The 24,539-nt window shown below is 49.0% G+C and overlaps 1 protein-coding gene across 1 annotated transcript in view; it reads right to left on the bottom strand.

The window, feature by feature from the left end:
• Nucleotides 1-24,539, bottom strand: part of LOC144168385 (alkaline phosphatase-like) — a 112,795-nt gene that overhangs the window by 65,015 nt on the left and 23,241 nt on the right. Inside the window, exon 2 of the mRNA XM_077697385.1 lies at nt 1,399-1,733. Within this exon, the coding sequence (XP_077553511.1) occupies nt 1,399-1,733 (335 nt within the window). The remainder of the gene's footprint in view (nt 1-1,398; nt 1,734-24,539) is intronic.

The raw sequence follows: 24,539 nt of genomic DNA, 5'->3' as shown, positions 1-24,539 counted from the left end.
ACTCACAAACACGGTGCACCTCACAACAGTACCCTGCACTGACTTGAAACCACACATAAAACAACAACTACGTAAAACATGACAAAAAAATTGGAGTGAACAGACAGAGAACAAACTCCACATTGTAAAACCACACTTGGGACGATACAAAACCGATTCACACAACAGACACGCAGAAGTTGCCTTGGCAAGGTTACGGATAGGCCACACCCATGTAACACACTTCCACCTGCTCACTGGATCCGCAAGACCCATGTGCAGCGGGTGTGGAGAGCGCCTATCCGTAATCCACATACTCATTCAATGGAAGGCACTTGACATAACACGACACAAACACTTCCCACAACTATACACGCGACATATTCCACAACACCCGTCAGACTTCTCAGGAGATGAGCCCATGTTTTCAATCAAACGTGTTTTTGAGTTTTTTACCCACGTAAAATTATTACATCTCATTTCATATCAAGCGTCTTGACAACCTGGCCCTTTACACCAGTCATCTTCATTACGTTGTTTTACTTTGTTTATTTTTACTGAAATATCTGACTTTTAATTTCATGTCGCTCTCATGAAATTACTTTTGTTTGGCGCTCTTTGCCCTTAGTTGGCCTTGCGCCATTAAAATCTAAACATCATCATCATAGTGTTTCCGTCATCTCTCATATATAGCGACTCATACGTAGCCACTCTCATATATAACGATATAGCGCCTTTTACCCCAGTTATCGTTGTGACACTGACAGCCAACCATCATCATCATTTTACTTGTTTATTTCATCATCAGCAGCCTGTCTACGCCCACTGCAGGGAAAGGCCTCTCCCATTAATCTCCAATTATCCCGGTCGTGTACTAACTGCGACCGATTGTCCCCGCAGACGTCTTGATCTCATCTGCCCATCTAACTTTCGTACGCCCCCTGCCACGCTTGTCTTCTCTAGGGATCCACTCTGTTACCCTTAATGACCAACGTTTATCTTGCATTCACAGTAAATGCCCTGCCCACGTTAATTTCTTCTTCTTAATTTCTAATAATATATCTTTAACACGCGTTTGTCCCCTGACCCACTCCGCTCTATTCTCCCTTAATGTTACACCTATCAGCGGTGCAACGGTGGCGTAGAGGTAAAGCATCCGCTTTGCGTGCACAAGGACCGTGGCTCGAATCCCGGTGCCGAACAATTCCCACCGGATAAAAAAAGAATCCGCGTATGGATGGAATTGCAGAATGAGGCTTGGGGTGTGGCCTGATCCCGGTGACCATTGCCGGCAACGCACTCCCTCACCAGAGCAGGATTGGCCACCCTGGTGTAGTAATGGCCACAATCTCCAATGAATACGCAAATTGACCCTAGAAAGACGAACGTCTTTAAAAAGAATGCAACGGTGAGACTTGCCTTTACAGACGCATCAACCCCAAGGGTCGCGATATTAGCTTTAACGCCACATAAGTAAGCAGTGGCGGTGTTGGCCGAGTCAGATGTCTGAGCGTCCAGGCCGTACGTCTTGGACAGAGACACGTGGGGAAATTGCTCCCAGGCCAAGACTGACTCTTCTCCGCTGAAACAGGACTCCGACTGCCCCTTAAAAATCCTCGCTGCTGTGACTGTGCTGATCCCCATGCCATCTCCTAGGAAGAGCACCACATTTTTGGCACGATTTGTGTTAGGTGTCGTGCAAAGCTTCTTCTGTATCTCCGACCTTCCCAATAGGCTCCAGTACGTTCTGTTTCCTGCGGGTAAATTGGAAAGGATGTATTGATATCAGTTGTTGACAAGAGTTACAGCACTATTTTATGGATCTTTCTTAAGCATGTGTAGGGCATATCTACGTTGGCGGGCTTCAAGTGATGTAGTTTGTAAGATGCTAAATGGTCTAGTTACCCCTAAACACATGGTGGCCAACTGCGCTTACGTCCCGGCAGTTCTAAGGGGGCAGCTTTAAGTGCTCCATTTGGTGTGGGGGAGAGAGAAAGGTAGTCTTTATTGAGTGAGGAATTATTAAGGTGACGTGGTGGCCGCTGGCGTTAGCCTGGCGGCAACAATGACAGCCAGATGCGCGAAAGAGCTCACGGGGCACCTTGTTGTTTTAAGGTGACGGGTACACCGCGGACGACGAGCCCCCACACTCACGCTGTAATCTACCGTGGCTACGAGTTGTAAGGTGAAGGGCAGAAACCACAAACGGTGGCCGTCGGAGCCCAGGTCAAGCTCCGGCGGATGGGCTCCCTGTCTGTTTACCAGGCAGGGAGCTCCGGGACCTCTCTCGGTATCAGGGTAACCCGAGCGAAGAAAGTACCCCCGTCCCCTGCTTTTATACTATAGCTTATGGTATTATCTAAACCCCCCAAACCAAATGATCGGGTCCTCACAAGGGCCCGCACCGAAGTAACTTCCAAACCTCTTCTGAACATTGACCTCCGAAGCAATGACATCTTTCCTCGCTTCCTCATTATGCAATCTCTTGACAAAGAAACCCCTGTAAGTGGAAAACCAGTCTTCCTTGTTGCAAAGTTTCTTGAAAGTGTGGCTGGAAAAAACTACAAGGCGAAAAAACTTACTTCTGGTGATGTGCTCATTGAAGTCAGCCACAAAGAGCAGGCCAATAAGCTCCTTCAACAAACTAACATCGATGGTCTAGAAATTACGATCACACCTCACATAACCTTAAACTCTTCTCAAGGCGTCATCTCCGAACTCGATCTAATCAACGAAACCGAAACCGACATCCTTGTAGGACTGCGCGACCAAGGGGTCACAGCAGTCCGGCGCATCACAATACGACGAGATAGCAAATAGATTAAAACAAAGCACGTAATTTTGACCTTTGACAGAACCCCACTACCAGAATTCGTGACGGCAGGTTACTTGCGATGTCCCACGCGCCCGTATGTGCCAAACCCACGCCGCTGCTTCAAATGCCAGCGGTATGGGCACGGTACGAACTCTAGCCGGGGGAGACCGGGGGAGACCATGGGCACCTTGAGTAATCTTGGTGACGGTACTGGCGATACCGCGGACCCCGAGCCCCCCAACATAAGCTGTGCCCTACCGTGGTGATGTGTTTTTAAGGTGAAGGGTAGAAACCTCTAACGGTGGCCGTCGGAGCCTTGGTCAAGCTCCGGCCGATGGGCTCCCTGCCTGTCTACCAGGCAGGGAGCTCCGGGACCTCTTTGACTACCAGGGTAAGGTCAAAGGAGAAAGTACCCCCGTCTCCCTGCTTTTATACTATGATATATGGCTTCCAAATTTTCCAAATCCAAAGATCGGCCCCCTAAAAGGGGCCGCACCGAAGTATCCTTTCCTCCGTTGCCAACGACGAGTTTCCGAAAGCCGGACAACTATGCTAGGTTTTTAGTAATCGAATCTGTTGATGCGTCGAACCCCCTTGCCACAAAGTCTGTCTTCCTGATCTCCAAATTTCTTGAGGGCATTGTTGGTCAGTCCTACAAAGCCAAAAAACTCAGAACAGGAGAAGTTCTTGTAGAAGTGAATAACAAGCAACAAGCTACAAATCTCTTGACTCAAACTCGCATCGCAGATCTCGACATCAGGGTCACACCCCACCGCAGCCTTAATAGCTCCCAGGGTGTGATCTCTGAGTCAGATCTAATGAATGAAACTGACACCGATCTGTTGGAAGGCCTTAAGGACCAAGGTGTGACAGCAGTGAGGCGTATCATGATTCGTAGAATTAACAAGGAAATCCTAACAAAACATGTAATATTGACTTTTGACCATTCCACAGTTCCTGAATCAGTACATGCAGGTTTCATTCATTGCCCCCTCAGGCCATACATCCCCAACCCCCGCCGGTGTTTTAAATGCCAGCGGTTTGGGCATGGCACTACCGCCTGCCGTGGTCGACTAACATGCGCCAACTGCGCACAACACGATCATCCATCAGACAACTGCCCATCGCAAACCCTCATGTGTGCTAACTGCCAGGGGCCCCACGGGGCCTACTCTAGAACATGCGAGAAATTCAAACAGGAGAAGGAGATCATCAAGGTGAAAGTCACTGAGAACCTTACCTTCCCAGAGGCGCGAAAGAGGTTCGCCTCTTTCCCCCTGGGGAGGTACGCCGACGCAGCTCGCCGGGGGGCGGAGCGGCGTCTCGTTTCCACAGGGACCCAGTTCAGCGAGTCTGACCTGGTCCCTCCCCCGCCCCCCCCTGGGTTGCCTCTGGCAGCCCAACCCGCCATCACGCCGCTTGCTGAGGCAGCAGCGGTTGTGGTGGCAACCTCTTCCGTCGGGACCGGTGCCGCTCCCGCCTCTGTCTCCCCATCCTCCAGTGCGTTGGAGGGTACCGAGGTGATGGACACCACGGGCCCCGCACCGGTTCCCACCGCCACCGCACCGCCCGTGCCACCTCTGGCGCCCCGGACGCCCTCGGCGGTGGCGGCTCAAACGAAGGGCTCCCGAGGGGGGGCCAAGTCCGGGGGGCCCGGTTCGTCGGGCACCCCTCGGACGTCCGACGACGACATGGATGTCGGGCCGTTCCTGCCCGCAACGCAGCGCAAGGAACGCGTCCCGACGCCAAAGCCTCCCGACAAGCCAAAAAAGACGAGAGTCACAGCCCCGAAAGACGACACATAAACAAACACACACCCCGCACGGGGCACCTTGAGCAATCTTGGTGACGGTACTGGCGATACCGCGGACCCCGAGCCCCAAAACATACGCTGGATCCAACCGTGGCAATGTGTTTATAGGTGGAGGGTTAGAAACCACGAACGGTAGCCGTCGGAGCCCAGGTCAAGCTCCGGCGGATGGGCTCCCTGTCTGTTTACCAGGCAGGGAGCTCCGGGACCTCCTCAGCTATCAGGGTAAGGTTGTGGAAGAAAGTACCCCCGTCCCCTGCTTTCCAATGTATCATATGGCATTTTCAAACCCCCCCTCCAAACGTGATCGGTCCCTGAAAAGGGGCCGCACCGAAGTATCTTTTCCTCCGTTGTCTTCGATCTCCATTCCAAAGCCCGATAATTTCTCGCGCTTCCTGGTAATGGAATCCCTAGATAAATCAAAACCAGTCACGTCCCAGTCTGTCTTTGTCATTTCCAAGTTTCTTGAAAGCCTTGTAGGCAAATCGTACAAGGCTAAAAAGCTCACAACCGGAGAAGTCCTAATTGAAGTCCCAAACAAACAACAATCCTGTAACCTCTTGAAGCAAACGCGCATGGTCGATGTCGACATCAAGATCACGCCCCATCGCAGTCTGAATAGCTGCCAGGGCGTCATCTCTGATAGAGATCTAATAAATGAGACTGAAGCAGATCTGCTCGACGGCCTTCGTGATCAGGGCGTGACAGCAGTGCGGCGAATCACGATACGCCGAAACGACCAAATAATAGCTACTAAACACATAATCTTGACATTTGACCGCTCAACACTTCCTGAGTCGGTCAGCGCAGGTTTCCTGAGATGTCCGGTCCGACCCTACGTGCCGAACCCACGCCGCTGCTACAAGTGTCAGCGGTTTGGACATGGCACTAATGCTTGTCGTGGTCGACTAACATGCGCCAAGTGTGCACAACATGATCATGCATCTGACAACTGCCCATCGCAAACCCTCATCTGTGCGAACTGCAAGGGACCCCACGGGGCCTACGCTAGAACATGCGAGAAATTCAAACAGGAGAAGGAGATCATCAAGGTTAAAGTGACTGAGAATCTTACCTTCCCAGAGGCGCGAAAGAGGTTCGCCTCTTTCCCCCTGGGGAGGTATGCCGACGCAGCTCGCCGGGGGGCGCAGCGGCGTCTAGTTTCGGCGGGGACCCAGTACCGCGAGTCGGACCTGGTCCCGCCCCCGCCCCCCCCCTGGGTTGCCTCTGGCCGCCCAACCCGCCACCACGCCGCTTGCTAAGTCAGCAGCGGCTGTGGTGGCATCCACGTCCGTTGGGGATGCTGCTGCACCCTCTGTTTCGTCCTCTCCACCGGCCCGAAGCACATGCGAGGGCCCGGAGGAGATGGAGCTGGAGGAAACCGCAGCAGTTCCCACCTCCGCCGCACCGCCTGTGCCACCCGGGGCGCTCCTGACGCCCTCGGCGGTCGCGGCCAAAACGAAGGGCACCGCAAAGGGTGCCAGGTCCGGGGGGTCCAGTACGCCGGGTACCCCTTCCAAATCAGATGATGACATGGATGTGGGACCCTTCCTGTCTGCTTCGCAGCGGAAGGAACGGGTCCCCCCATCTAAACCTCCAGAGGAGGTAAAAAAACCCCGTCCAAGAATCCAAGCCCCGAAAGACCCTACATAAATAGTCACACTCCAGTAGCTCTAATACATAATAATGGGAAGAGAAAATATCGTTCAATGGAACTGCAGAGGCCTTCTAAATAATCTTGACGACGTCTATGAGATTCTGCATGCTAATCAGCCAAGTGTAATGTGTGTTCAGGAAACACACCTGAATTCCAAGAACACAAATTTCTTGAATAGTTACCTGGTATACAGAAAGGACAGGGTTGGCTGCACACACTCTTCTGGCGGTGTGGCCATAATCGCCCGCAAATCCTTAGCATGCCACCCTGTCACCTTGAACACTATCCTGGAGGCTGTGGCAATTCGAACGATAATATTTAATAGGTTGATAACGGTATGCTCCATATACATTCCTCCTGATGTTTCACTTTTAAGCTCTGACTTCGAGGCGCTGGTTGACCAGCTGCCCGAACCATACATCCTGACAGGCGACCTTAATGCTCACAACACTCTTTGGGGCTCTTCTCGCACGGATGCCCGAGGTCGCCTCATAGAGAAATTCCTTACATCTTCAGGAGCATGCCTTTTCAACAGTAAACAGCCTACATACCATAACATAGGACACAACACATACTCATGTCTTGACTTGGCGATTGGCTCCGCAGTTCTCTTTCCTCTTCTCGAGTGGGGTGTGGGAACTGACCCATATGGCAGTGACCACTTCCCCACCTCACTTACATATATAGAGAAAGGCCCAAGCAGTTCATCTTCCCATAATAGGTTCAATGAAGCACGAGCTAACTGGAATACATTCACAGAGACATCCAAACTACACCACACATCCATAGGACACCTACACGTTGAAGAAGCTACCCAACTCCTCACGGCGCACATCCTCGACGCCGCCGAAAAGTCCATTCCCCACGTCTCTGGTGCCCCGCGCAACCAGCGGAGGCTGTGGTGGAATGAGGACACAGACACACGCAAGGTATGGACACGAATACGCAAACTCACAGGACAACAGACACACAGCCTGCCCCTGGTCAGTACAACAGGGGACACTCTGGAAGACCAGGCTGACACACTCGCACAACACTTTCAACACGTGTCCAGTTCAGCACACTACACGAACACTTTCCTGAAACATAAAGCCTCTTGTGAAAAGAAGTCCCTACACGACAACAACAAATCACAGACTTCTTACAACTCCCTGTTTTCACTACATGAGCTGAGGGCTGCTCTAAGCACGTGTAAACCCTCAGCTCCAGGCCCAGACAACATTACATATACAATGATACAGAACTTACACACAGACACTCTTGTAACGCTTCTTCACCTTTTCAACAAGATATGGCTTTCGGGGCACATTCCAAAGTCTTGGAGGGATGCCATAGTTGTAGCATTCTTGAAAGAAGGGAAGGACCCTTCTTCTCCCGCTAGCTATCGACCCATTGCCCTGACCAGCTGCCTGTGCAAGCTTCTCGAGAAGATGATAAACCGGAGGCTCGTGTACTTTTTGGAGTATAACGGCCTTCTCGAGAGCTGCCAGGCAGGCTTCAGGGCGGGGCGATCCACGAATGATCAACTTGTGGCACTAGAGTCGTATATTAAGGATGCCTTCGTGCATAAACAGTTCTGTTTAACTGTGTTTTTCGACCTAGAAAAGGCCTATGACACCGCTTGGCGTTATGGGATTCTTACTGACCTGAAGTCATTCGGTGTTTCTGGTAATATGTTTAACACCCTTGCTAGCTATTTGTCGGAGAGAACCTTTCGCGTCAGAGTTGGTTCTGCACTGTCAAAGGTACACGTTCAAGAAAATGGCGTGCCGCAAGGCGGAGTTCTAAGCTGCACTCTCTTCATAGTAAAAATGAACTCCCTTGGGAAGGCACTGCCGCCTACAATTTCTTACTCCATGTATGTAGATGATGTGCAGATATCTTTTAAATCATGTAATATGTCCATCTGCGAACGTCAAGTCCAGCTTGGCATCAAGAAGCTTGCCGGCTGGGCAGACAAGAATGGTTTTAAAATTAATCCCGGAAAGAGCTCTTGTGTTGTATTCTCCAGGAAGCGTGGTGTCCACCCGGACCCAGACATCACTCTTGCGAATGTGCCAATTCCTGTGAACAAGGAGCACAAGTTTTTAGGTATTTTATTCGACGAAAAACTTACATTCATCCCTCATATCAGACAGCTCAAATGTAAATGCCTAAAAATAATGAATATTCTTAAGGTTCTGTCACATCAATCTTATGGGGCCGACAAACAACTCCTGCTGCGCCTGTACACGGCGTTGGTGGGGTCTCGGCTCGACTACGGCAGTGTCGTATATGGGTCGGCGACAAAGACCGCAGTGAGAATGCTCGACCCAGTGCTGCATCTTGGCCTTCGCCTCTCAAGCGGCGCTTTCCGCACTAGCCCTGTCGAAAGCCTTTATGTCGAGTGCGACAAGTGGTGTCTAGGGCATCAGCGGGAGTATGTTGACCTGCTGTATGCATCTAAGATTGTGTCCCTTACCGACCATCCTTTTAATTCCGTCATGAACAATACATCAAACTTGCAACACTTTTTAAACAGGCCATCCATTTCCTTACCTTTCTCTCTCAGAGTTAGGGAGGAGGCTTCTGCACTTACGGTCCCTCTTTCAGACACGCACAAGACACCCATCCATAATTCAATTCCACCATGGCATCTACATCCTATATCATGCGACCTATCATTCACATTAGTAGAAAAAAATAGGGTACCCAGGAGTGCAATTCTGCAGCACTTCTTGTTCCTGCAGGACAAGTACAGGTGCGCAGAATTCTATAGCGACGCGTCGAAAAATGGTTTTAGTGTATCTTGTGCAGCGCACGGACCAAATTTTACCGTAACTAAGACAATGAATTTTCATAGCAGTATTTACACGGCAGAAGCCTATGGCATTTTACTCGTTTCAAACCACATCCTCGAACATAAGATTCCAAAGTCCATCGTCTACACAGATTCTCTAAGCGTTGTGCAGGCATTGTCATCAGGAAGGTCGTCAAAAAACTATGTAATCAATGTTCTTTTAAAGGTCATAATGACTGCATATGCTTCAGATTTAGAAATAACCATATGCTGGGTACCAGGTCACTGTGGGATCCCTGGCAATGAGACTGCTGATCAAATGGCTGGTGCTGCTGCTCTCATGACCACAGTTGACATAACAACAGTACCTTACACCGACCTAAAGACACTCATCAGACGACAGCTTCGTAACACATGGCAATTACGCTGGAGTCAACAAACAGACAACAAACTACACATAATAAAACCACAACTGGGACGCTACGTAACTGACTCACACAACAGATACACTGAAGTCGCCCTGGCTAGGCTGCGGATAGGCCACGCACATGTTACGCACTCCCACCTGCTCACTGGAACTTCGGGACCCACGTGTAGCAGGTGTGGAAAGGGCCTATCCGTAGTCCACATACTAATCACATGCAAGGCACTTGACACAACACGACACAAACATTTCCCTGAATTATACAGACGACACATTCCTTTGCACCCATCATACTTTTTAGCCGACGAACCAATGTTTTCTAGTCAACGTGTTTTTAAGTTTTTAGCTGAGGTAAACTTCCTGCAGCTCTTGTCATATCATGTGTAATCACCCTGGCCCTATACACCAGCCATCTCCATTGTCTTTTGTTTTGTATCACCTTTACTTTTAGTTACATGTTTTAGTACTTACGGTCTGATGAAAACTCAATAACTTCTTTCGCGCTCTTTGCCCTCGTTGGCCTTGCGCCATAAAACACCAACCATCATCATCATAAACAAACACACACACTCCAGTTGCTCCAACACTAAATAATGGGAAGAGAAAACATAATTCAATGGAACTGTAGAGGCCTTCTTAAAAATCTTGACGATGTATACGAAATACTGCATGCTAATCAGCCAAGTGTAATGTGTGTTCAGGAAACACATTTGAATTCTAAACACACAAATTTCCTGAATAGTTACCTGGTATACAGGAAAGACAGGGATGGCTGCACACACTCTTCTGGCGGTGTGGCCATAATCGTCCGGAAATCCTCAGCATGCCACCCTGTCACTTTAAACACTATCCTTGAGGCTGTAGCAATACGCTTAATAATAATTAATAGGTTGATAACGGTATGCTACATTTACATTCCTCCTGATTTTGCACTTCTGAGCTCTGATTTCGAGGCGTTGGTTGACCAGCTGCCCGAACCATACATACTAACAGGCGACCTTAATGCGCACAACTCTCTATGGGGCTCCTCCAGAACGGATGCCCGCGGTCGCCTGATAGAGAAGTTTCTTACATCCTCCGGAGCATGCCTTTTCAACAAAAAACAGCCTACATACCATAACTTAGGACACAATACATACTCGCATCTTGACTTGGCGATTGGTTCCGCAGTTCTCTTTCCATGTCTTGAGTGGGGTGTGGGCACAGACCCATATGGTAGTGACCATTTCCTCACTTCCCTAACGTACATAGGTAAAGGCCCATGCAGTCCATCTTCCCATAACAGGTTTAATGAATCAAAAGCAAACTGGAGCACATTCACAGAAACATCTAAACTACACCACACAACCATAAAACACCTACACGTGGAGGAAGCAGCCCAACTCGTCACGGCACACATACTCGACGCCGCCGAAAAGTCTATGCCCCAGGCCTCCAGTGCATCCCGCAATCCAAGGAGGTCCTGGTGGAACGAGGACTGTAGGCGGGCGCGAGAGGCCCAGAACAAGGCGTGGGGTGTCCTTCGCAGGTACCCCACGTCGGCTAACTTAATTTCTTTTAAAAGAGCAAAGGCCTTGGGAAAGCGCGTGCGCCGTGAAGCAAAACGGGATAGTTGGCGCTCCTTCATAACATCCGTAAATTCATACACAGACACACGCAAGGTATGGACACGAATACGTAAACTTAAAGGACAACATACACATAGCCTGCCCTTGGTCAGCACGACTGGGGACAAACTAGAAGATCAGGCTAACACACTTGCACAACACTTTCAACACGTGTCAAGCTCTGCACACTACACAAACACTTTCCTGAAACATAAAGCCTCTTGTGAAAAGAAGTCCCTACGCGACAACAACAAATCGCAGACTTCTTACAACTCCCTGTTTTCACTACATGAGCTGAGGGCTGCTCTAAGCATGTGTAAACCCTCAGCTCCAGGCCCAGACAACATTACATATACAATGATACAGCACTTACACGCTGACACTCTTGTAACACTCCTTCACCTTTACAACAAGATATTTCTTTCGGGGCACATTCCAAAGTCTTGGAGAGAGGCTATAGTTGTAGCATTCTTGAAAGAAGGGAAGGACCCTTCCTCTCCTGCTAGCTATCGACCCATTGCCCTGACCAGCTGCCTGTGCAAGCTTCTCGAGAAGATGATAAATCGCAGGCTCGTGTACTTCCTTGAGTACAACGGTCTTCTCGAGAGCTGCCAGGCAGGCTTCAGGGCGGGGCGATCAACGAACGATCAACTTGTAGCTCTTGAAACATATATAAAGGATGCCTTTGTGCATAAACAATTTTGTCTTACGGTGTTTTTCGACATAGAGAAAGCCTATGACACCGCTTGGCGGTACGGTATCCTCAGTGACCTAAAGTCAATCGGTGTTGCGGGCAACATGTTGAACATCCTTTGTAGTTATATGTCGGAGAGAACCTTTCGCGTCAGAGTTGGTTGTGCACTGTCAAATGTTTACGTGCAAGAAAATGGCGTGCCGCAAGGCGGAGTGTTGAGCTGCACCCTCTTCATAGTAAAAATGAACTCTCTTGGAAAGGCACTGCCACCTACAATCTCTTATTCTATGTATGTAGATGACGTGCAGATATCCTTTAAATCGTGTAACCTGTCCATCTGCGAACTTCAAGTCCAGCTCGGCGTCAAGAAACTTGCCAGCTGGGCTGACAAGAATGGCTTTAATCTTAATCCTGCGAAGAGCTCTTGTGTTCTGTTCTCCAGGAGGCGTGGCGTCCACCCGGACCCAGACATCACTCTTGCGAATGTGCCAATTCCTGTGAACAAGGAGCACAAGTTTTTAGGTATTTTATTCGACGAAAAACTTACATTCATCCCACATATCAGACAGCTCAAATGCAAATGCTTAAAAACAATGAATATTCTTAAGGTCCTCTCACATCAATCTTATGGGGCCGACAAACAACTCCTGCTGCGCCTGTACACAGCATTGGTGGGGTCTCGGCTCGACTACGGCAGTGTCGTGTATGGGTCGGCTACAAAAACAGCACTGAAAGTGCTTGACCTTCGCCTCTCATGTGGCGCATTCCGCACTAGCCCTTTTGAAAGTCTTTATGTCGAGTGCGACAAATGGTGCCTAGGGCATCAGCGGGAGTATGTTGACCTGTTGTATGCATCCAAGATCGTGTCTCTGACCAACCATCCTTGTAATCCCATCATGAACGATACATCAAATTTACAACTCTTTTTAAACAGGCCATCTATTCCCTTACAGTTCCCTCTCAGAGTTAGGGAGGAGGCTTCTGCACTCCATGTCCCCCTTTCAGACACGCACAAGACACCCATTCATAATTTCATCGCACCATGGCATCTTCGTCCTGTAACATGCGACCTGTCATTCATTCGTGTAGAAAAAAATAGGGTACCCAGGAATGCAATTCTGCAGCACTTCCTGTTCCTGCAGGACAAGTACAGGTGCGCAGAATTCTATAGCGACGCGTCCAAAACTAATTCTACTGTCTCTTGTGCAGCGCACGGACCAAATTTTAGAGTTATCAAAACAATGAATTTTCACAGCAGTATTTACATGGCAGAAGCGTATGGCATTTTACTCGTGTCAAATCACATCCTCGAACATAAGCTTCAAAAGTCCATCGTTTACACAGATTCTCTAAGCGTTGTGCAGGCATTGTCATCAGGAAGGTCGTCGAAAAACTATGTAATCAATGTTCTTTTAAAGGTCATAATGACTGCATATTCTTCAGATTTAGAAATAACCATATGCTGGGTACCAGGTCACTGTGGGATCCCTGGCAATGAGACCGCTGATCAAATAGCTAGTGCGGCTGCTCTCATGACCACAGTTGACATAACAACAGTACCTTACACCGACCTAAAGACACACATCAGACGACAGCTTCGTAACACATGGCAACTACACTGGAGTCAACAAACAGACAACAAACTACACGTAATAAAACCACAACTGGGACGCTACATAACTGACTCACACAACAGATACACTGAAGTTGCCCTGGCTAGGCTGCGGATAGGCCACACACATGCAACGCACTCCCACCTGCTCACTGGAACTTCGGGACCCACGTGTAGCAGGTGTGGAAAGGGCCTATCCGTAGTCCACATACTAATCACATGCAAGGTACTTGACACGACACGACACAAACACTTCCCTGAATTATACAGACGACACATCCCTTTGCACCCATCATATTTTTTAGCTGACGAACCCATGTTTTCTAGTCAGCGTGTTTTTAAGTTTTTAGCTGAGGTGAACTTTCTGCAGCTCTTGTCATATCACGTGTAATCATCCTGGCTCTATACACCAGCCATCTCCATTATCTTTTGTTTAGCATCACTTTTACTTTAAGTCCATGTTTTAGTATGTACGGTCTCATCACAATTCAGTAACGTCTTCGTTGGCGCTCTTTGCCCATAGTCGGCCTTGCGCCAATAAAACCCAACTATCATCAAAATGTGCAAAGTGTGGTCAACCTGACCATCTCACAGACAACTGCGACGCAAGCAACTTCACCTGCCCTAACTGCCATGGACCTCACGCAGCATATTCACGATCGTGTGAAACATTCAAACAAGAAAAACAAATCATCACATTGAAGGTCAATGAAAACATCAGCTTTCCGGAGGCCCGGAAGAGGTTTGCAGTCTTCAACTCCGGAAGGTACGCCGACGCTGCTCGCCGGGGGCGGAGTGGCGCCTGGTTTCGGCGGCGACGCAATACAGCTCAGCTGACTTGCTCCCGCCTCCGCCCCCCACGAGGCTGCCTGTGGCAGCCGCCCCGGTCACCACGCCACTTGCTGGACCGGCAGTTGTTGAGGTGGCCACTCATGCTGATGGGAGCGTAGTCACTCCTGTTCCTGCCTCACAGGTCTCGAGCACACCCGAGAGCCCTGTGGAAATGGACACGGAGGAAACCACACCCTCTCCAAATCTAGCCCCACCACCTGTCCTGCCCGTGGCGCCCACTACGCCCTCGGCAGTGGTGGTTGAAGAGAAAAACGCCCTAAAGGGTGCTACATCCAGGTCCAGGGAGCCCAGTCTGTCGGGCACACCCAGGACATCTGGAGATGAGATGGACGTCGAGTCGTATCTGCCTGCATCGCAGCGCAAAGAACGGCCTTCGACGTCCAAGCCAACAGACAGGCCCAAAAAGCCCCTCCCAAGAGTACAAGCCCCGAGAGATAACACATGAATACATACTCATACACAACTCCAGTTGCTCTTAAATGGCTATAATGGGAAGACAAAATATCATCCAATGGAACTGTAGAGGCCTTCTTAAAAATCTTGATGTTACTGCATGCTAACCAAACAAGTGTCATGTGCATACAAGAAACACATTTAAACAGAAAACATGCCAACTTCCTCAACAATTATCTGGTTTTCAGAAAGGACAGAGATGGCTATAATCGCACAAAAATCCTTAGCATGTCATCCGGTCATTCTGAGCACTAACCTCGAGGCTGTTGCCATCCGAAGGATAATCTTTCACAGGCTAGTAACAATATGCTCCATATACATCCCTCCTGATCATCGGCTAACAAGTTCTGATTTCGAAGCTCTGATAGATCAGTTACCTGAACCCCCCGCACGGGGCACCTTGAGCAATCTTGGTGACGGTACTGGCGATACCGCGGACCCCGAGCCCCCAAACATACGCTGGATCCAACCGTGGAAATGTGTTTATAGGTAGAGGGTTAGAAACCACGAACGGTGGCCGTCGGAGCATTGGTCAAGCTCCGGCCGATGGGCTCCCTGCCTGTCTACCAGGCAGGGAGCTCCGGGACCTCTTTGACTACCACGGTAAGGTCAAAGGAGAAAGTACCCCCGTCTCCCTGCTTTCCAATGTATCGTATGGTATTTTCCAAACCCCCCCCCCAGACGTGATCGGCCCCCGAAAAGGGGCCGCACCGAAGCATCTTTTCCTCCGTTGCAATCAATCTCGCTCCAAAAGCCCGATAATTTCTCGCGCTTTCTGATCATGGAGTCTCTTGACAAAACAAAACCAATCACTTCCCAGTCCGTGTTTCTAATCTCCAAGTATCTTGAAAGCCTTGTCTGAAATTCGTACAAGGCTAATAAACTGAAAACGGGAGAACTTTTGATTGAGGTAGACAACAAACAGCAGTCCGCAAACCTTCTTTCACAAACGCGCATGGTCAATGTTGACATCAAGATCACACCTCATCGCAGCCTTAATAGCTGCCAAGGCGTGATCTCTGATCCAGATCTTATAAGTGAAACTGAAGCCAATCTGCTCTAGGCTTCCATGATCAGGGCGTGACGGCAGTGAGGCGAATAACCATACGCAGAAACGATCAAATCATACCTACCAAACACATCATCTTGACGCTTGACCGCTCAACACTTCCTGAGTCGGTCAACGCAGGCTTCGTTAGATGTCCGGTCCGACCCTACGTGCCGAATCCACGCCGCTGCTATAAGTGTCAGCGGTTTGGCCACGGCACAAACTCTTGTGGTGGGAAACTGACGTGCGCCAAATGTGCAGCACAAGATCAGCCAACCGATAATTGTGAATCTGAGCACTTCACATGTCCGAACTGCCAGGGACCGCACGCTGCTTATTCCAGAAGTTGTGAGAAGTTCAAACAGGAGAAACAGATCATTGCCTTGAAAGTAAACGAGAACATCACCTTCCCCGAAGCGCGAAAGAGGTTCGCCTCCTTCCCTCTGGGCAGGTACGCCGACGCAGCTCGCCGGGGGGCGGAGCGGCGTCTGGTTTCGGCGGGGACCCAGTACCGCGAGTCGGACTTGGTCCCGCCCCCGCCCCCCCTGGGTTGCCTCTGGCAGCCCAACCCGCCTCCGCACCGCTCGCTGAGCCAGCAGCGGTTTTGGTGGCAACCTCTTCCGTCGGGACCGGTGCCGCTCCCGTCTGTGCCTCCTCATCGTCCAGTGCGTTGGAGGGTGCCATGGACACCACGAGCCCCGCACCGGATCCCACCGCCACCGCACCGCCCGTGCCACTTCCGGTGCCTCCGACACCACCGGCGGTGGCGGCTCAAACGAAGGGCCCCCGAAGGGGGGCCAAGTCCGGGGGGCCCGGTTCGACGGGCACACCCAGAACATCGGACGACGAGATGGACGTCGTGCCGTTCTTGCCTGCAACGCAGCGCAAGGAGCGGCCTCCGACGTCCAAGCCTTCAGATAGGCCGCCCAAAAAGCCCAATCCAAGAGTCACAGCCCCGAAAGACGACACATAAACATACACACTCCAGTAGCTCTCACACTAAATAATGGGAAGAGAAAATATTGTTCAATGGAACTGCAGAGGCCGTCTGAATAATCTTGACGACGTGTATGAGATTCTGCATACCAATCAGCCAAGTGTAATGTGTGTTCAGGAAACACATTTGAATTCTAAACATAGTTACCTGGTATACAGGAAAGACAGGGATGGCTGCACACACTCTTCTGGCGGTGTGGCCATAATCGTCCGGAAATCCTTAGCATGCCACCCTGTCACATTGAACACTATCCTTGAGGCTGTAGCAATACGCTTAATAATATTTAATAGGTTGATAACGGTATGCTCCATATACATTCCTCCTGATGTTTCACTTACGAGCTCCGACTTCGAGGCGCTGGTTGACCAGCTGCCCGAACCATACATCCTTACAGGCGACCTTAATGCTCACAACTCTCTTTGGGGCTCTTCCAGAACGGATGCCCGAGGTCGCCTGATAGAAAAATTCCTTACATCTTCTGGAGCATGTCTTTTCAGCAATAAACAGCCTACATACCATAACATAGGTCAAAACACATACTCATGTCTTGACTTGGCTATTGGCTCCGCAGCTCTCTTTCCTCTTGTCGAGTGGGGAGTGGGAACTGACCCATATGGCAGTGACCACTTCCGCACCTCACTCACATACATAGGTAAAGGCGCAAGCAGTCCATCTTCCCATAATAGGTTCAATGAAGCACGAGCTAACTGGAATACATTTACAGAGACATCCAAACTACACCACACATCCATAGGACACCTACACGTTGAAGAAGCTACCCAACTCCTCACGGCGCACATCCTCGACGCCGCCGAAAAGTCCATTTCCCACGCCTTTGGAGCCCCGCGGAACCAGCGGAGGCCGTGGTGGAATGAGGACTGTAGGTGGGCGCGAGAGGCCCAGAACAAGGCGTGGGGTATCCTTCGACAGTACCCCACGTCGGGTAACCTCATTTTGTTCAAACGGGCCAAGGCGTACGGAAAACGTGCGCGCCGTGAGGCAAAACGAGAGAGTTGGCGCACCTTCCTTACATCCATTAACTCATACACAGATGCACACAAGGTATGGACAAGAATACGCAAACTTAAAGGACAACATACACATAGCCTGCCCCTGGTCAGTACAACAGGGGACACACTCGAAGTCCAGGCTAACACTCTTGCACAACACTTCCAACATGTTTCCAGCTCTGCACACTACACAAACACTTTCCTGAAACATAAAAATACTTGTGAAAAGAAGTCCCTACATGACAATAACAGGTCAAAATCTGGTTACAATTCTGAATTTACACTCTATGAGTTGAGGGCTGCACTGAACACGTGTAAATCTTCAGCTCCCGGCGCAGATAAGATTACATACACCATGATACAACACCTACACCCGGACACTCTTGAAACACTCCTACACCTATACAACAACATATGGCTTTCGGGGCACATCCCAAAATCTTGGAGGGAGGCTATTGTAGTGGCGTTCCTGAAGGAGGGTAAGGACCCTTCTTCTCCCGCCAGTTATCGACCCATCGCCCTCACAAGCTTCCTGGGCAAGCTTCTCGAGAAGATGATCAACAGGAGACTTGTGTACAGTCGGGATCAATTTGAAGGTTATCGCGGGAGCACCGAGCGACCGCGACGACAGCGCCTTAGCGTGACACTTTTTACCATCACCCACAACGAGATTATGCTAGGTTTGCTTCTCCCATGGCTGTTCCAGGCAGTGCGCGCACTGCCGTCAAAAACGATAAACTACACGCTCGCTTCTTTTTTTCTTTATCCTTTCATCGATATACTTCACATTGATATGCAACCTTTTAAGGGTAACTATGCCGGCATGCCGGGGCATTGTGTAAAAAGTTGTAATTTGCTTCCGAAATGCCACAATGCAGAGATATCTTCGGTGTTATCAGGTTGCCGAGGAACAAAGCGCGGATACATCACCCAAAAAGGAATGAAGAAAAAAAACTGCTGCAGTCAGCCTTTGCAGAAGGGGGTGAGCGAATTATAAGCAACAGCCAAGGGGTGAGGGAGGGCAGCATAATCTCATCTTCGCGAATGAAAAAAAGTGCCACGGAACGGCGCTCTGGTCTTGCTTGCTCGGTGCTCCCGCGATAACCTTCTAATTGAGCCTGACTGCACTTCTTAGAGTTCAATGGTCTTCTCGAGAGCTGCCAGGCCGGCTTCAGGATGGGGCGATCCACAAACGACCAACTCGTCGCCCTTGAGTTGTATATCAAGGATGCGTTTGTCCATAAACAGTTTTGTGCTACGGTGTTTTTTGATCTCGAGAAAGCCTACGATATCGCTTGGCGATACGGGATACTTTGCGACCTAAAAGCCATCGGTGTCTCGGGAAATATGTTTAATACACTTCATAGCTACCTGGCGGAGCGAACCTTTCGTGTGAGAGTTGGCACTGCCCTTTCAAATGTTTTCCTGCAGGAAAACGGCGTGCCTCAAGGCGGCTTTTTGAGCTGCACATTGTTCATTGTCAAGATGAACTCACTTCGAAAGGCGTTGCCACGAACCATTTCCTGTACAATATATGTAGATGATGTGCAAATATCTTTTAAATCATGCAATATGTCAATCTGTGAACGCCAAGTCCAGCTTGGTGTAAACAAACTAGCAGGCTGGGCAGATCAGAACGGTTTTAAGCTGAACCCAGTCAAGAGCACTTGTGTTGTGTTTTCCAAAAGGCGTGGGATCAGGCCAGATCCAGACATCAAACTGAATGGTGTCTCGATTCCGGTCAAAAAAGAACACAAGTTCCTCGGTATAATTCTTGATGAAAAACTTTCCTTTAGCCCTCATATAAAACAACTAAAACAAAAATGTCTTAAAACAATGAATATCCTTAAGGTTCTCTCCCACCAATCCTATGGTTCCGATAAAGAACTCCTGCTGCGCTTGTATACTGCTTTGGTTGGGTCTCGTTTGGACTATGGCAGTGTGGTGTATGGGTCGGCGAGCAAAACGGCGTTACGAATGCTTGACCCAGTGCTACACTTGGGGCTTCGTCTCGCCTCGGGTGCTTTTCGCACTAGCCCTGTGGAGGGTCTGTATGTCGAGTGTGATAAGCGGAGCCTTGAGAACCAACGAACGTATATGGACTTGCTTCATGCTTTTAAAATGTCATCACTCAATAATCATCCTTTTTATCCTGTCTTTAACGACACATCCACATCTGTGCTTTTTGTAAATCGCCCATCCGTTCCTCTGCCCTTTTCATTTAAAGTGAGAGAGCGAGCCTCGGATCTGAACGCTTCGTTTTTAGATGTGTACAGGTCATCCTTGGCTAACAGTTTACCACCTTGGCAAGTTCGCCCTGTGTCGTGCGACCTTTCTTTTATGAGACTTGACAAAAATCGTGTACCACGAGCTGCAATACTGCAGCACTTTCTGTCTTTGCAGTTTAAATACACATGTGCAGAATTTTATAGTGACGCTTCTAAAACCTCGACTATGGTGTCGTGCGCTGCTCATGGTCCAAATTTCTATGCAGCCAGAACCATGAGCGTGCACACAATTTTTTCAGCAGAAGCGTATGGAATTTTACTGATTGTACGACACATTCTTGAAACTCAAATTCCCAATTCCATCATTTATACAGATTCTTTGAGTGTTGTTCGCGCACTGTCATCGCACAAGCCCCCCAATAACCACATAGTTAATCTTGTATTCAACACTATCATGTCCGTGTATGCACAAAAGCATGAGCTGGTCCTCTGCTGGGTCCCAGGACACGCAGGGATCGCTGGGAATGAGTTGGCAGACGAGAGGGCCACTGCTGCTGCACTCAGGAACACTGTAGACATTACAACGATACCCTACACAGACCTCAAGCCACACATAAGACAACACCTGCGCAGAACATGGCAAACACACTGGGACGAACAGACAGACAACAAACTACATGTAATAAAGCCACACTTGGGACGGTACACATCTGACTCACACAACAGACACACGGAAGTCGCTTTGGGTAGGCTACGGATAGGGCACACGCATGCAACTCACTCGTATCTGCTGACTGGATCTCCTAGGCCCCAGTGCGGCAGGTGCGGAGAGGCCCTATCCGTAGTACACATACTAATAACATGCAAGGCACTTCACACAACACGACACAAACACTTCAGAGAACTCTACAGACAACATATCCCCCTACATACATCTCTGTTTCTGGGTGACGATGCCATGTTTTCCGTTAAACGTGTGTTTGAGTACTTGTCAGATGTGAATTTTTTAAACCTCATTTCCTATCACGCATAATCAAATCTGGCCCTATACACCAGCCATCACCATTGCTGTTAATTGATTTTATTGTTGTTTTGGCTTTAGTAGCCACTATTTTATTTTAGATACTTTTGTTTGGCGCTCTTTGCCCCAGCTGGCCTTGCGCCAAAAAACTCTAACCATCATCATCATCATCAGTTACCTGAACCTTATATACTATTAGGTGACCTGAATGCACACAACTCACTCTGGGGCTCTTCTCGAACAGATGCGCGGGGTCGCCTCATTGAAAGGCTCTTGACATCATCAGGAGCATGCCTATTTAACAAGAAACAGCCTACATACCATAACATAGCACACAACACATATTCACACCTAGACTTAGCTATCGGCTCAGCAGTTCTCTTCCCTTCCCTAGAATGGGATGTGGACACCAACCCGTACGGTAGTGACCACTTCCCTACCTCACTGTCATATATAGGCCGAAACAGTTCCCCTTCCCACAAAAAGTTAAATGAAGTGAGAGCTAATTGGAACACGTTCACAGAAACATCTAAACTACACCACCCATCCATAACACACCTACACATAGAGGAAGCAACCCAACTGGTCACGGCGCACATTCTTGACGCCGCTGAAAAGTCCATTACCCAGGTCTCCAGTGCCCCACGCAACCAATGGAGGCCCTGGTGGAACCAGGACTGTAGGCAGGCACGAGAGGCCCAGAACAAGGCGTGGGGTATCCTTCGTCGATACCCTACTTCAGATAACCTGATATCTTTCAAACGAGCGAAGGCCCGGGGGAAGCGTGCGCCGTGAGGCAAAGAGGGAGAGTTGGCGTGCCTTCCTCACATCCATAAACTCGTACACTGACACCCACAAAGTCTGGACAAGAACACGGAAACTTAAAGCGCAACAGACACACAGCCTGCCCCTGGTTAGCCCAACAGGAGACACGCTCGAAGACCAGGCTAACACACTCGCACAACATTTCCAACACGTGTCCAGTTCCGCACATTACACAAACACTTTCCTGAAACATAAAACGGCCGCTGAAAAGAAGCCATTATGTGATAACGACAGATCAGCCACTTCATGTAACTCCGAGTTGTCGCTTCATGAACTAAGGGCTGCTCTGAGCGTCTGTAAGCCTTCAGCTCCGGGTCCAGACAACATAACATATACAATGATACAACACCTGCACACAGACACTCTTGTAACACTCCTTCACCTTTACAACAAAATATGGCTCTCGATGCACATCCCGAGGTCTTGGAGGGAGGCTATAGTTATTGCTTTTCTGAAGGAGGGGAAGGACCCATCCTCCCCCGCCAGTTATCGCCCTATCGCCCTGACAAGCTGCCTGTGTAAGCTCCTCGAGAAGATGATTAACAGAAGGCTTGTGTACTTTTTGGAGTACAACGGACTTCTCGAGAGCTGCCAGGCAGGCTTCAGGGCAGGTCGATCTACAAATGATCAACTCGTTGCCTTAGAATCCTACATCAAAGATGCATTTATTCATAAACAGTATTGTATGACAGTATTTTTTGATATTGAAAAAGCGTATGATACTGCAGGGCGCTATGGAATTCTTAGCGACCTTAAGTCTTTTGGTTTGTCAGGCAACATGTTAAATACGCTTGCAAGTTACATGTCAGAAAGAACTTTTCGTGTGAGAGTGGGCAATACATATTCCCGAGCTCACGTTCAGAAAAACGGTGTGCCTCCGTTTTGAGCTGCACGCTGTTTATTATAAAAATGAACTCTCTTGGGAAAGGCTTGCCACCAACCATTTCTTACTCTCTCTATGTAGATGATGTTCAAATCTCATTCAAATCCTGTAATCTGTCGTTTTGCGAGAGGCAAGTCCAGCTTGGTGTCAACAAAGTCGCTGACTGGGCAGACAGGAATGGATTTAAGCTTAATCCAGAAAAGTGTACTTCTCTTCTATTTTCAAGGAGGCGAGGAATTCATGCTGATCCTGATATTAAGCTTAAAGGTGTCTCAATCCCTCTCAAAAAGAAACACAAATTTTTAGGCGTGGTACTTGATGAAAAACTGACATTTATTCCGCATATAAAACACCTGAAACAGAAATGCCTGAAAACCATGAATATCCTGAAAGTCCTCTCGCATTGCTCCTACGGAGCGGACAAACAAATACTCCTCCGCGTTTTTACCAGCCTTATTGGCTCACGGTTGGACTACGGGAGTGTCGTCTATGGGTCCGCCTGTAAAACTGCTCTGAAAATGTTGGACCCAGTCCTGCACTTGGGTCTCCGTCTTGCATCTGGAGCGCTCCGGACGAGTCCCATTGAAAGCCTGTATGCAGAGTGTGATAGGTGGAGCTTTGAACACCAGCGTTCTTACACTTCCTTGCTGTATGCTATTAAGGCGACTTCTGTAAAAAATCACCCATGTAGCTTTATCATAAACAACATTTCATCCAATCCGTTGTTTGCAGCACGGCCGTCGATACCCGTTCCTTTCTCTATACGAGTGAGAGCCCTCGCTGAGGAACTAGGGATTTCATTTGAGGAGAGCGTAAAGTCTTCCATTGCTGATCTCGTTTCGCCTTGGGAGAGGTCAGCAATTTCGTGTGATATTTCTTTTAAACATATCGACGAACGAAATGCGCCCAGAGAAGTTATACTACAGCACTTCCTACAGTTACAACACAAATACCCGCACACCGCCTTCTACACCGATGCTCCAAAATCTTCTTCGCCCGTCGCATGTGCTGCATATGGCCCCAACTTTACCAGTACGAAGACATTACACAGAAATAGCAGCATTTTTACGGCAGAAGCGCATGGTATCTTATTAGCAGTACAACACATTACACAAACCAGAACAGAACACTCCATTATCTTTACAGACTCTCTAAGTGTGGTAACAGCCTTGCATTGCTTCAGACCTACGAAAAACATTGTGCTCCAGCATCTAATTAAAGCTCTAACATTTGCTGATCACGCAAAACTAAAAATAATTGTTTGCTGGGTTCCAGGTCACAGTGGCATTCGGGGGAACGAAATTGCTGACCAGGGTGCCGCTGTGGCTGCTCTCCGCAGTAGCATAGATGTACCGTGTGTTCCCTACCTTGACCTGAAGCCACTGGAACGGACAGCCTTGCGCAAATCTTGGCAGGAAACATGGGACACACAACCAGAGAACAAACTATACACTATAAAGCCACACCTAGGTAGATACATAACAGACAAACAAGACAGACACACGGAAGTAGCCTTAGCCAGGCTACGGATAGGTCACACTTATGTAACACATTCACACTTGCTCACTGGGTCTCAGAGACCCGTGTGCAGCAGGTGTGGAGAGGGCCTATCCGTAGTTCACATACTAATCACATGCAAGGCACTCCACACCACACCACGCAAACACTTTCCAGAAATCTACAGACAACAAATCCCACTCCACCCATCGTACTTCTTAGGCGATGAACCAATGTTTACTGTCAAACGTGTTTTTAAGTATCTATCAGAAGTTCAATTTCTGAAACTCGTATCATATCATGCATAATCACAACCTGGCCCTCTACCCCGCACGGGGCACCTTGAGC

The sequence above is a fragment of the Haemaphysalis longicornis genome, unplaced genomic scaffold, assembly GCF_048455015.1.
Source record: "Haemaphysalis longicornis isolate Haplotype H1 unplaced genomic scaffold, Haemaphysalis longicornis Haplotype H1 scaffold_2, whole genome shotgun sequence".
NCBI lineage: Eukaryota > Metazoa > Arthropoda > Arachnida > Ixodida > Ixodidae > Haemaphysalis > Haemaphysalis longicornis.
This window is presented reverse-complemented; position numbering and strand designations above follow the sequence as displayed.